The sequence below is a fragment of the Ascaphus truei genome, unplaced genomic scaffold, assembly GCF_040206685.1.
Source record: "Ascaphus truei isolate aAscTru1 unplaced genomic scaffold, aAscTru1.hap1 HAP1_SCAFFOLD_2332, whole genome shotgun sequence".
Classification (NCBI taxonomy): Eukaryota; Metazoa; Chordata; class Amphibia; order Anura; family Ascaphidae; genus Ascaphus; species Ascaphus truei.
In genome coordinates, this window is record NW_027455251.1 from 23,309 (window position 1) to 36,824 (window position 13,516).

General features: G+C 49.7%; 1 protein-coding gene across 1 annotated transcript; it reads right to left on the bottom strand.

Annotated features, from left to right (window-relative positions):
• Nucleotides 1–1,052: 1,052 nt before the first annotated feature.
• LOC142477799 (uncharacterized) lies at nucleotides 1,053–6,216 on the bottom strand. Its single transcript, XM_075582390.1, has 6 exons — nucleotides 6,007–6,216; nucleotides 5,018–5,233; nucleotides 4,024–4,239; nucleotides 3,035–3,250; nucleotides 2,046–2,261; nucleotides 1,053–1,272 (listed from the first exon to the last, which is right to left on the bottom strand). Exons 1-6 carry the CDS (start codon nucleotides 6,210–6,212, stop codon nucleotides 1,053–1,055), a joined length of 1,290 nt encoding a protein of 429 aa, XP_075438505.1. The 5' UTR covers nucleotides 6,213–6,216.
• Nucleotides 6,217–13,516: the final 7,300 nt, after the last annotated feature.

The window sequence follows — 13,516 nt, forward strand, 5'->3', positions numbered from 1 at the left end:
CTGATAAGTGAATCATACTGATACAAGTACACACAGACCGATATGCCACATATCTGCAGGTCCTTACTCTGTCAGCTTCTCCTTGCTCTCTAGGCTCTCCCCTGGATTCTCCTCCTCGGGCATCACCGCTGCTTCCCCCTGCCCCACCTCGTTCTGCCTTCTCCCTCCTTTCTCCTCTTCTTCTGCCTTCTGCACTCCATCGGAGTTGTCATGTCTCCATTTATGCTCCTCTTCTCGTTCAAGGGCTTCCTGTCTGCTCTTCTCAGACACAATCTCCTTGTACCTGGTAAGACGGATATTATATTAACATTACCATCCAACTACTAATATATTGGGGATTGAAAATTACACTAAAAAGTATTTATAGAAAATACTAAATTATTGTGATCTACTTAGATTTTGCATAGGCTTTGATACGGTTCCACACAAGAGGTTAATGTACAAAATAAAGCAAATTGGACTCTAAAAATATTTGCACCTGGATTGAAAACTGGTTGAAGGATACACAACATAGAGTTGTCGTAAATGGAACTTTTTCAGGTTGGGCTAAAGTCGTGAGTGGAGTACCTCAGGGATCGGTACTAGGACCCCTGCTTTTTAACTTGTTTGTTAATGACCTTGAGGTTGGCATCGAGAGCAAAGTCTTAATCTTTGCTGATGATACTAAATTGTGTAAGGTAGTAGAATCAGAGCAGGATGTAATTTCTCTCCAGAAGGACTTGGGGAGACTGGAAACTTGGGCAGGTAAATGGCAGATGATTTTTAATACAGATAAATGTAAGGTTATGCATTTGAGAAACAAGAATAAACAGGAGACTTGCAAATTAAATGGGGATAAATTGGGGGAATCCTTGATGGAGAAGGATTTAGGAGTGCTTGTACACAGCAATAGTGCCCAAAGTCATGCAGTAACTGCAAAGGCAAACAAGATCTTATCTTACAATAAATGGGCAATGGATGGAAGGGAAGTCCATGCTCAGTCACTCTCTCTGATAAGTGAATCATACAGATACAAGTACACACAGACCGATATGCCACATATCTGCAGGTCCTTACTCTGTCAGCTTCTCCTTGCTCTCTAGGCTCTCCCCTGGATTCTCCTTCTCGGGCATCACCTCTGCTTCCCCCTGCCCCACCTCGTTCTGCCTTCTCCCTCCTTTCTCCTCTTCTTCTGCCTTCTGCACTCCATCGGAGTTGTCATGTCTCCATTTATGCTCCTCTTCTCGTTCAAGGGCTTCCTGTCTGCTCTTCTCAGACACCATCTCCTTGTACCTAGTAAGACGGATATTATATTAACATTACCATCCAACCACTATTATATTGGGGATTGAAAATTACACTAAAAAGTATTTATAGAAAATACAAAATTATTGTGATCTACTTAGATTTTGCATAGGCTTTGATACGGTTCCACACAAGAGGTTAATGTACAAAATAAAGCAAATTGGACTCTAAAAATATTTGCACCTGGATTGAAAACTGGTTGAAGGATACACAACATAGAGTTGTCGTAAATGGAACTTTTTCAGGTTGGGCTAAAGTCGTGAGTGGAGTACCTCAGGGATCGGTACTGGGACCCCTGCTTTTTAACTTGTTTGTTAATGACCTTGAGGTTGGCATCGAGAGCAAAGTCTCAATCTTTGCTGATGATACTAAATTGTGTAAGGTAGTAGAATCAGAGCAGGATGTAATTTCTCTCCAGAAGGACTTGGGGAGACTGGAAACTTGGGCAGGTAAATGGCAGATGAGGTATAATACAGATAAATGTAAGGTTATGCATTTGAGAAACAAGAATAAACAGGAGACTTGCAAATTAAATGGGGATAAATTGGGGGAATCCTTGATGGAGAAGGATTTAGGAGTGCTTGTACACAGCAATAGTGCCCAAAGTCATGCAGTAACTGCAAAGGCAAACAAGATCTTATCTTACAATAAATGGGCAATGGATGGAAGGGAAGTCCATGCTCAGTCACTCTCTCTGATAAGTGAATCATACAGATACAAGTACACACAGACCGATATGCCACATATCTGCAGGTCCTTACTCTGTCAGCTTCTCCTTGCTCTCTAGGCTCTCCCCTGGATTCTCCTTCTCGGGCATCACCTCTGCTTCCCCCTGCCCCACCTTGTTCTGCCTTCTCCCTCCTTTCTCCTCTTCTTCTGCCTTCTGCACTCCATCGGAGTTGTCATGTCTCCATTTATGCTCCTCTTCTCGTTCAAGGGCTTCCTGTCTGCTCTTCTCAGACACCATCTCCTTGTACCTGGTAAGACGGATATTATATTAACATTACCATCCAACCACTATTATATTGGGGATTGAAAATTACACTAAAAAGTATTTATAGAAAATACTAAATTATTGTGATCTACTTAGATTTTGCATAGGCTTTGATACGGTTCCACACAAGAGGTTAATGTACAAAATAAAGCAAATTGGACTCTAAAAATATTTGCACCTGGATTGAAAACTGGTTGAAGGATACACAACATAGAGTTGTCGTAAATGGAACTTTTTCAGGTTGGGCTAAAGTCGTGAGTGGAGTACCTCAGGGATCGGTACTAGGACCCCTGCTTTTTAACTTGTTTGTTAATGACCTTGAGGTTGGCATCGAGAGCAAAGTCTTAATCTTTGCTGATGATACTAAATTGTGTAAGGTAGTAGAATCAGAGCAGGATGTACTTTCTCTCCAGAAGGACTTGGGGAGACTGGAAACTTGGGCAGGTAAATGGCAGATGAGGTTTAATACAGATAAATGTAAGGTTATGCATTTGAGAAACAAGAATAAACAGGAGACTTGCAAATTAAATGGGGATAAATTGGGGGAATCCTTGATGGAGAAGGATTTAGGAGTGCTTGTACACAGCAATAGTGCCCAAAGTCATGCAGTAACTGCAAAGGCAAACAAGATCTTATCTTACAATAAATGGGCAATGGATGGAAGGGAAGTCCATGCTCAGTCACTCTCTCTGATAAGTGAATCATACAGATACAAGTACACACAGACCGATATGCCACATATCTGCAGGTCCTTACTCTGTCAGCTTCTCCTTGCTCTCTAGGCTCTCCCCTGGATTCTCCTTCTCGGGCATCACCTCTGTTTCCCCCTGCCCCACCTCCTTCTGCCTTCTCCCTCCTTTCTCCTCTTCTTCTGCCTTCTGCACTCCATCGGAGTTGTCATGTCTCCATTTATGCTCCTCTTCTCGTTCAAGGGCTTCCTGTCTGCTCTTCTCAGACACCATCTCCTTGTACCTGGTAAGACGGATATTATATTAACATTACCATCCAACCACTATTATATTGGGGATTGAAAATTACACTAAAAAGTATTTATAGAAAATACTAAATTATTGTGATCTACTTAGATTTTGCATAGGCTTTGATACGGTTCCACACAAGAGGTTAATGTACAAAATAAAGCAAATTGGACTCTAAAAATATTTGCACCTGGATTGAAAACTGGTTGAAGGATACACAACATAGAGTTGTCGTAAATGGAACTTTTTCAGGTTGGGCTAAAGTCGTGAGTGGAGTACCTCAGGGATCGGTACTAGGACCCCTGCTTTTTAACTTGTTTGTTAATGACCTTGAGGTTGGCATCGAGAGCAAAGTCTTAATCTTTGCTGATGATACTAAATTGTGTAAGGTAGTAGAATCAGAGCAGGATGTACTTTCTCTCCAGAAGGACTTGGGGAGACTGGAAACTTGGGCAGGTAAATGGCAGATGAGGTTTAATACAGATAAATGTAAGGTTATGCATTTGAGAAACAAGAATAAACAGGAGACTTGCAAATTAAATGGGGATAAATTGGGGGAATCCTTGATGGAGAAGGATTTAGGAGTGCTTGTACACAGCAATAGTGCCCAAAGTCATGCAGTAACTGCAAAGGCAAACAAGATCTTATCTTACAATAAATGGGCAATGGATGGAAGGGAAGTCCATGCTCAGTCACTCTCTCTGATAAGTGAATCATACAGATACAAGTACACACAGACCGATATGCCACATATCTGCAGGTCCTTACTCTGTCAGCTTCTCCTTGCTCTCTAGGCTCTCCCCTGGATTCTCCTTCTCGGGCATCACCTCTGCTTCCCCCTGCCCCACCTCGTTCTGCCTTCTCCCTCCTTTCTCCTCTTCTTCTGCCTTCTGCACTCCATCGGAGTTGTCATGTCTCCATTTATGCTCCTCTTCTCGTTCAAGGGCTTCCTGTCTGCTCTTCTCAGACACCATCTCCTTGTACCTGGTAAGACGGATATTATATTAACATTACCATCCAACCACTATTATATTGGGGATTGAAAATTACACTAAAAAGTATTTATAGAAAATACAAAATTATTGTGATCTACTTAGATTTTGCATAGGCTTTGATACGGTTCCATACAAGAGGTTAATGTACAAAATAAAGCAAATTGGACTCTAAAAATATTTGCACCTGGATTGAAAACTGGTTGAAGGATACACAACATAGAGTTGTTGTAAATGGAACTTTTTCAGGTTGGGCTAAAGTCGTGAGTGGAGTACCTCAGGGATCGGTACTAGGACCCCTGCTTTTTAACTTGTTTGTTAATGACCTTGAGGTTGGCATCGAGAGCAAAGTCTTAATCTTTGCTGATGATACTAAATTGTGTAAGGTAGTAGAATCAGAGCAGGATGTAATTTCTCTCCAGAAGGACTTGGGGAGACTGGAAACTTGGGCAGGTAAATGGCAGATGAGGTTTAATACAGATAAATGTAAGGTTATGCATTTGAGAAACAAGAATAAACAGGAGACTTGCAAATTAAATGGGGATAAATTGGGGGAATCCTTGATGGAGAAGGATTTAGGAGTGCTTGTACACAGCAATAGTGCCCAAAGTCATGCAGTAACTGCAAAGGCAAACAAGATCTTATCTTACAATAAATGGGCAATGGATGGAAGGGAAGTCCATGCTCAGTCACTCTCTCTGATAAGTGAATCATACAGATACAGTACAAGTACACACAGACCGATATGCCACATATCTGCAGGTCCTTACTCTGTCAGCTTCTCCTTGCTCTCTAGGCTCTCCCCTGGATTCTCCTTCTCGGGCATCACCTCTGCTTCCCCCTGCCCCACCTCGTTCTGCCTTCTCCCTCCTTTCTCCTCTTCTTCTGCCTTCTGCACTCCATCGGAGTTGTCATGTCTCCATTTATGCTCCTCTTCTCGTTCAAGGGCTTCCTGTCTGCTCTTCTCAGACACCATCTCCTTGTACCTGGTAAGACGGATATTATATTAACATTACCATCCAACCACTATTATATTGGGGATTGAAAATTACACTAAAAAGTATTTATAGAAAATACTAAATTATTGTGATCTACTTAGATTTTGCATAGGCTTTGATACGGTTCCACACAAGAGGTTAATGTACAAAATAAAGCAAATTGGACTCTAAAAATATTTGCACCTGGATTGAAAACTGGTTGAAGGATACACAACATAGAGTTGTCGTAAATGGAACTTTTTCAGGTTGGGCTAAAGTCGTGAGTGGAGTACCTCAGGGATCGGTACTAGGACCCCTGCTTTTTAACTTGTTTGTTAATGACCTTGAGGTTGGCATCGAGAGCAAAGTCTTAATCTTTGCTGATGATACTAAATTGTGTAAGGTAGTAGAATCAGAGCAGGATGTAATTTCTCTCCAGAAGGACTTGGGGAGACTGGAAACTTGGGCAGGTAAATGGCAGATGAGGTTTAATACAGATAAATGTAAGGTTATGCATTTGAGAAACAAGAATAAACAGGAGACTTGCAAATTAAATGGGGATAAATTGGGGGAATCCTTGATGGAGAAGGATTTAGGAGTGCTTGTACACAGCAATAGTGCCCAAAGTCATGCAGTAACTGCAAAGGCAAACAAGATCTTATCTTACAATAAATGGGCAATGGATGGAAGGGAAGTCCATGCTCAGTCACTCTCTCTGATAAGTGAATCATACAGATACAAGTACACACAGACCGATATGCCACATATCTGCAGGTCCTTACTCTGTCAGCTTCTCCTTGCTCTCTAGGCTCTCCCCTGGATTCTCCTTCTCGGGCATCACCTCTGCTTCCCCCTGCCCCACCTCGTTCTGCCTTCTCCCTCCTTTCTCCTCTTCTTCTGCCTTCTGCACTCCATCGGAGTTGTCATGTCTCCATTTATGCTCCTCTTCTCGTTCAAGGGCTTCCTGTCTGCTCTTCTCAGACACCATCTCCTTGTACCTAGTAAGACAGATATTATATTAACATTACCATCCAACCACTATTATATTGGGGATTGAAAATTACACTAAAAAGTATTTATAGAAAATACAAAATTATTGTGATCTACTTAGATTTTGCATAGGCTTTGATACGGTTCCACACAAGAGGTTAATGTACAAAATAAAGCAAATTGGACTCTAAAAATATTTGCACCTGGATTGAAAACTGGTTGAAGGATACACAACATAGAGTTGTCGTAAATGGAACTTTTTCAGGTTGGGCTAAAGTCGTGAGTGGAGTACCTCAGGGATCGGTACTAGGACCCCTGCTTTTTAACTTGTTTGTTAATGACCTTGAGGTTGGCATCGAGAGCAAAGTCTTAATCTTTGCTGATGATACTAAATTGTGTAAGGTAGTAGAATCAGAGCAGGATGTAATTTCTCTCCAGAAGGACTTGGGGAGACTGGAAACTTGGGCAGATAAATGGCAGATGAGGTTTAATACAGATAAATGTAAGGTTATGCATTTGAGAAACAAGAATAAACAGGAGACTTGCAAATTAAATGGGGATAAATTGGGGGAATCCTTGATGGAGAAGGATTTAGGAGTGCTTGTACACAGCAATAGTGCCCAAAGTCATGCAGTAACTGCAAAGGCAAACAAGATCTTATCTTACAATAAATGGGCAATGGATGGAAGGGAAGTCCATGCTCAGTCACTCTCTCTGATAAGTGAATCATACAGATACAAGTACACACAGACCGATATGCCACATATCTGCAGGTCCTTACTCTGTCAGTTTCTCCTTGCTCTCTAGGCTCTCCCCTGGATTCTCCTTGTCGGGCATCACCTCTGCTTCCCCTTGCCCCACCTCATTCTGCCTTCTCCCTCCTTTCTCCTCTTCTTCTGCCTTCTGCACTCCATCGGAGTTGTCATGTCTCCATTTATGCTCCTCTTCTCGTTCAAGGGCTTCCTGTCTGCTCTTCTCAGACACCATCTCCTTGTACCTGGTAAGACGGATATTATATTAACATTACCATCCAACCACTATTATATTGGGGATTGAAAATTACACTAAAAAGTATTTATAGAAAATACTAAATTATTGTGATCTACTTAGATTTTGCATAGGCTTTGATACGGTTCCACACAAGAGGTTAATGTACAAAATAAAGCAAATTGGACTCTAAAAATATTTGCACCTGGATTGAAAACTGGTTGAAGGATACACAACATAGAGTTGTCGTAAATGGAACTTTTTCAGGTTGGGCTAAAGTCGTGAGTGGAGTACCTCAGGGATCGGTACTAGGACCCCTGCTTTTTAACTTGTTTGTTAATGACCTTGAGGTTGGCATCGAGAGCAATGTCTTAATCTTTGCTGATGATACTGAATTGTGTAAGGTAGTAGAATCAGAGCAGGATGTAATTTCTCTCCAGAAGGACTTGGGGAGACTGGATACTTGGGCAGGTAAATGGCAGATGAGGTTTAATACAGATAAATGTAAGGTTATGCATTTGAGAAACAAGAATAAACAGGAGACTTGCAAATTAAATGGGGATAAATTGGGGGAATCCTTGATGGAGAAGGATTTAGGAGTGCTTGTACACAGCAATAGTGCCCAAAGTCATGCAGTAACTGCAAAGGCAAACAAGATCTTATCTTACAATAAATGGGCAATGGATGGAAGGGAAGTCCATGCTCAGTCACTCTCTCTGATAAGTGAATCATACAGATACAAGTACACACAGACCGATATGCCACATATCTGCAGGTCCTTACTCTGTCAGCTTCTCCTTGCTCTCTAGGCTCTCCCCTGGATTCTCCTTCACGGGCATCACCTCTGCTTCCCCCTGCCCCACCTCGTTCTGCCTTCTCCCTCCTTTCTCCTCTTCTTCTGCTTTCTGCACTCCATCGGAGTTGTCATGTCTCCATTCATGCTCCTCTTCTCGTTCAAGTGCTTCCTGTCTGCTCTTCTCAGACACCATCTCCTTGTACCTGGTAAGACGGATATTATATTAACATTACCATCCAACCACTATTATATTGGGGATTGAAAATTACACTAAAAAGTATTTATAGAAAATACAAAATTATTGTGATCTACTTCGATTTTGCATAGGCTTTGATACGGTTCCACACAAGAGGTTAATGTACAAAATAAAGCAAATTGGACTCTAAAAATATTTGCACCTGGATTGAAAACTGGTTGAAGGATACACAACATAGAGTTGTCGTAAATGGAACTTTTCAGGTTGGGCTAAAGTCGTGAGTGGAGTACCTCAGGGATCGGTACTAGGACCCCTGCTTTTTAACTTGTTTGTTAATGACCTTGAGGTTGGCATCGAGAGCAAAGTCTCAATCTTTGCTGATGATACTAAATTGTGTAAGGTAGTAGAATCAGAGCAGGATGTACTTTCTCTCCAGAAGGACTTGGGGAGACTGGAAACTTGGGCAGGTAAATAGCAGATGAGGTTTAATACAGATAAATGTAAGGTTATGCATTTGAGAAACAAGAATAAACAGGAGACTTGCAAATTAAATGGGGATAAATTGGGGGAATCCTTGATGGAGAAGGATTTAGGAGTGCTTGTACACAGCAATAGTGCCCAAAGTCATGCAGTAACTGCAAAGGCAAACAAGATCTTATCTTACAATAAATGGGCAATGGATGGAAGGGAAGTCCATGCTCAGTCACTCTCTCTGATAAGTGAATCATACAGATACAAGTACACACAGACCGATATGCCACATATCTGCAGGTCCTTACTCTGTCAGCTTCTCCTTGCTCTCTAGGCTCTCCCCTGGATTCTCCTTCGCGGGCATCACCTCTGCTTCCCCCTGCCCCACCTCGTTCTGCCTTCTCCCTCCTTTCTCCTCTTCTTCTGCCTTCTGCACTCCATCGGAGTTGTCATGTCTCCATTTATGCTCCTCTTCTCGTTCAAGGGCTTCCTGTCTGCTCTTCTCAGACACCATCTCCTTGTACCTGGTAAGACGGATATTATATTAACATTACCATCCAACCACTATTATATTGGGGATTGAAAATTACACTAAAAAGTATTTATAGAAAATATAAAATTATTCTGATCTACTTAGATTTTGCATAGGCTTTGATACGGTTCCACACAAGAGGTTAATGTACAAAATAAAGCAAATTGGACTCTAAAAATATTTGCACCTGGATTGAAAACTGGTTGAAGGATACACAACATAGAGTTGTCGTAAATGGAACTTTTTCAGGTTGGGCTAAAGTCGTGAGTGGAGTACCTCAGGGATCGGTACTAGGACCCCTGCTTTTTAACTTGTTTGTTAATGACCTTGAGGTTGGCATCGAGAGCAAAGTCTTAATCTTTGCTGATGATACTAAATTGTGTAAGGTAGTAGAATCAGAGCAGGGTGTAATTTCTCTCCAGAAGGACTTGGGGAGACTGGAAACTTGGGCAGGTAAATGGCAGATGAGGTTTAATACAGATAAATGTAAGGTTATGCATTTGAGAAACAAGAATAAACAGGAGACTTGCAAATTAAATGGGGATAAATTGGGGAATCCTTGATGGAGAAGGATTTAGGAGTGCTTGTACACAGCAATAGTGCCCAAAGTCATGCAGTAACTGCAAAGGCAAACAAGATCTTATCTTACAACTAGCTGAGAGACCCGGCGTTGCCCGGGATGTAAATGCGTAATAGGTAGTATTATTTATAACTCGTGGAACAATAGGTGAGTATTTGTTGTAAAGGTTTCGGGGGGGGGGGGAGAAAGGGGAGCGGGGGGGGGGAGAAAGGGGAGCGGGGGGGAGAAAGGGGAGCGGGGGGGGAGAAAGGGGAGCGGGGGGGGGAGAAAGGGGAGCGGGGGAGGGAGAAAGGGGAGCGGGGAGGGAGAAAGGGGAGCGGGGGGGGAGAAAGGGGAGCGGGGGGGGAGAAAGGGGAGCGGGGGGGAGAAAGGGGAGCGGGGGGGGAGAAAGGGGAGCGGGGGGGAGAAAGGGGAGCGGGGGGGGAGAAAGGGGAGCGGGGGGGGGAGAAAGGGGAGCGGGGGGGAGAAAAGGGAGCGGGGGGGGAGAAAGGGGAGCGGGGGGGGAGAAAGGGGAGCGGGGGGGGAGAAAGGGGAGCGGGGGGGGAGAAAGGGGAGCGGGGGAGGGAGAAAGGGGAGCGGGGATTGAGAAAGGGGAGCGGGGATTGAGAAAGGGGAGCGGGGGGGGAGAAAGGGGAGCGGGGGGGGAGAAAGGGGAGCGGGGGGGGGAGAAAGGGGAGCGGGGGGGGGAGAAAGGGGAGCGGGGGGGGAAGAAAGGGGAGCGGGGGGGGAGAAAGGGGAGCGGGGGGGGGGAGAAAGGGGAGCGGGGGGGAGAAAGGGGAGCGGGGGGGGAGAAAGGGGAGGGGGGGGGGGAGAAAGGGGAGGGGGGGGAGAAAGGGGAGCGGGGGGGGGAGAAAGGGGTGCGGGGGGGGGAGAAAGGGGTGCGGGGGGGGGGAGAAAGGGGAGCGGGGGGGGGAGAAAGGGGAGCGGGGGGGAGAGAAAGGGGAGCGGGGGGGGGAGAAAGGGGAACGGGGGGGGGGAGAAAGGGGAGCGGGGGGGAGAAAGGGGAGCGGGGGGGGAGAAAGGGGAGCGGGGGGGAGAAAGGGGAGCGGGGGGGGGAGAAAGGGGAGCGGGGGGGGGAGAAAGGGGAGCGGGGGGGGGGGAGAAAGGGGAGCGGGGGGGGGGGAGAAAGGGGAGCGGGGGGGGGGGAGAAAGGGGAGCGGGGGGGGGGAGAAAGGGGAGCGGGGGGGGGGAGAAAGGGGAGCGGGGGGGGGAGAAAGGGGAGCGGGGGGGGGGAGAAAGGGGAGCGGGGGGGGGGAGAAAGGGGAGCGGGGGGGGGGAGAAAGGGGAGCGGGGGGGGGTGAAAGGGGAGGGGGGGAGAAAGGGGAGCGGGGGGGGGAGAAAGGGGAGCGGGGGGGGAGAAAGGGGAGCGGGGGGGGGGTGAAAGGGGAGGGGGGGGAGAAAGGGGAGCGGGGGGGGGAGAAAGGGGAGCGGGGGGGGGAGAAAGGGGAGCGGGGGGGGGAGAAAGGGGAGCGGGGGGGAGAAAGGGGAGCGGGGGGGGGTGAAAGGGGAGGGGGGGAGAAAGGGGAGCGGGGGGGGAGAAAGGGGAGCGGGGGGGGAGAAAGGGGAGCGGGGGGGGAGAAAGGGGAGCGGGGGGGAGAAAGGGGAGCGGGGGGGGAGAAAGGGGAGCGGGGGGGGAGAAAGGGGAGCGGGGAGGGGGAGAAAGGGGAGGGGGGGGGAGAAAGGGGAGGGGGGGGAGAAAGGGGAGGGGGGGGGGAGAAAGGGGAGGGGGGGGGGAGAAAGGGGAGCGGGGGGGGGGAGAAAGGGGAGCGGGGGGGAGAAAGGGGAGAGGGGGGGGAGAAAGGGGGGGAGAAAGGGGAGAGGGGGGGAGAAAGGGGAGCGGGGGGGAGAAAGGGGGGAGAAAGGGGAGCGGGGGGGAGAAAGGGGGGAGAAAGGGGGAGCGGGGGGGAGAAAGGGGAGCGGGGAGGGGGAGAAGGGGAGCGGGGAGGGGGAGAAAGGGGAGAGGGGGGGAGAAAGGGGAGCGGGGGGGAGAAAGGGGGGGAGAAAGGGGAGCGGGGGGGAGAAAGGGGGGAGAAAGGGGAGCGGGGGGGAGAAAGGGGAGCGGGGAGGGGGAGAAAGGGGAGCGGGAAGGGGGAGAAAGGGGAGCGGAGAAAGGGGAGCGTGGGGGGGGGGAGAAAGGGGAGCGGGGAGAAAGGGGAGCGGGAGAAAGGGGAGCGGGGGGGGAGAAAGGGGAGCGGGGGGGAGAAAGGGGAGCGGGGGGGAGAAAGGGGAGCGTGGGGGAGAAAGGGGAGCGGGGGGGAGAAAGGGAGCGGGGGGAGGGAGAAAGGGGAGCGGGGGGAGGGAGAAAGGGGAGGCGGGGGGGGAGAAAGGGGAGAAAGGGGAGCGGGGGGGAGAAAGGGGAGCGGGGGGGGGGAGAAAGGGGAGCGGGGGGGAAAGGGGAGCGGGGGGGGGAAAGGGGAGCGGGGGGGGAAAGGGGAGCGGGGGGGGGGGAAGGGGAGCGGGGGGGGGGAAAGGGGAGTGGGGGGGTGGGAAAGGGGAGCGGGGGGGGGGAAAGGGGAGCGGGGGGGAAAGGGGAGCGGGGGAGGGAAAGGGGAGGGGGGGGGAAAGGGGAGTGGGGGGGGGGGGGAAAGGGGAGTGGGGGGGGGATAGGGGAGTGGGGGGGGGGATAGGGGAGTGGGGGGGGTGGAGAGCAGTGGGCATATGTATTGTCATAATTTATGTATGGCATTCCCCCCCTCCTCCGTGCGTCCGTCCCCCCTGCTGGTTCGGCTGGTGGCCCCCCCGTTCCCCGTGACTCCCCCCCCATTCCCCGTGACTCCCCCCCCGTTCCCCGTGACTCCCCCCTGTTCCCCGTGACTCCCCCCCCCCCCGTTCCCTGTGACTCGCACTCCCCCCCCCGTTCCCCGTGACTCCCCACCCGTTCCCCGTGACTCCCCCCCCCCCCGTTCCCCGTGACTCCCCCCCCCCATTCCCTGTGACTCGCGCTCCCCCCCCCGTTCCCCGTGACTCGCGCTCCCCCCCCGTTCCCCGTGACTCGCGCTCCCCCCCCCCCCCGGCGCCCGCTTGGTCCCCCGATGTGCCGTCCTGCTGAGTGAGGCGTGCAGGCGGCTGCAGGAAGCGCCCTGTGTGGGCCTAAGACTCGCGCTCCCCCCCCCCCCCCGGCGCCCGCCAGATGTGGCGTCCGGCTGAGCGGCGGTAGGTAGCAAGCGCCCTGTGTGGGCCTAAGACTCGCGCTCCCCCCCCCCCCCGGCGCCCGCTCGATGTGGCGTCTGGCTGAGCGGCGGTAGGAAGCGCCTGTGTGTGTGGGCCTGAGGCTGAGGCGGGACGCGCAGTGGGCCTGAGGCTGAGGCGGGACGCGCAGTGGGCCTGAGGCTTAGGCGGGACGCACAGTGGGCCTGAGGCTGAGGCGGGACGCGCAGTGGCCTGAGGCTGAGGCGGGACCGCGCAGTGGGGCTGAGGCGGGACGCACAGTGACTTACCTGAGCGGGTGATAGCGCCGGGGAGGTAAGGGAGCGGCTGGGGTAGGAGGGCCGCGCGTCCCATCCGGAGCCAGTGCAGGACGGTGCAGATGAGGGGGGGGGAGGGGGGCGGACAGAGGTTGTGTGTGTGTGTGTATAGAGCTGCTGTGTTGTGTGTGTGTGTGTGTGTGTGTGTATGTGTGTGTGTATAGAGCTGCTATGTTGTGTGTGTGTGTGTGTATAGAGCTGCTGTGTTGTGTGTGTGTGTGTGTGTTGTGTGTGTGTGTGTGTGTGTGTGTGTGTGTGTGTGTGTGTGTGTGTGTG

Coding starts and splice junctions, on each gene's coding strand:
- LOC142477799 (XM_075582390.1), bottom strand. CDS start 6,212: ATGGTGTCTGAGAAGAGCAGACAGGAAGCCCTTGAACGAGAAGAGGAG. Junction 5,234..6,006: donor AGCAAGGAGAAGCTGACAGA/GTAAGGACCTGC, acceptor CCGTCTTACCAG/GTACAAGGAGATGGTGTCTG. Junction 4,240..5,017: donor AGCAAGGAGAAGCTGACAGA/GTAAGGACCTGC, acceptor CCGTCTTACCAG/GTACAAGGAGATGGTGTCTG.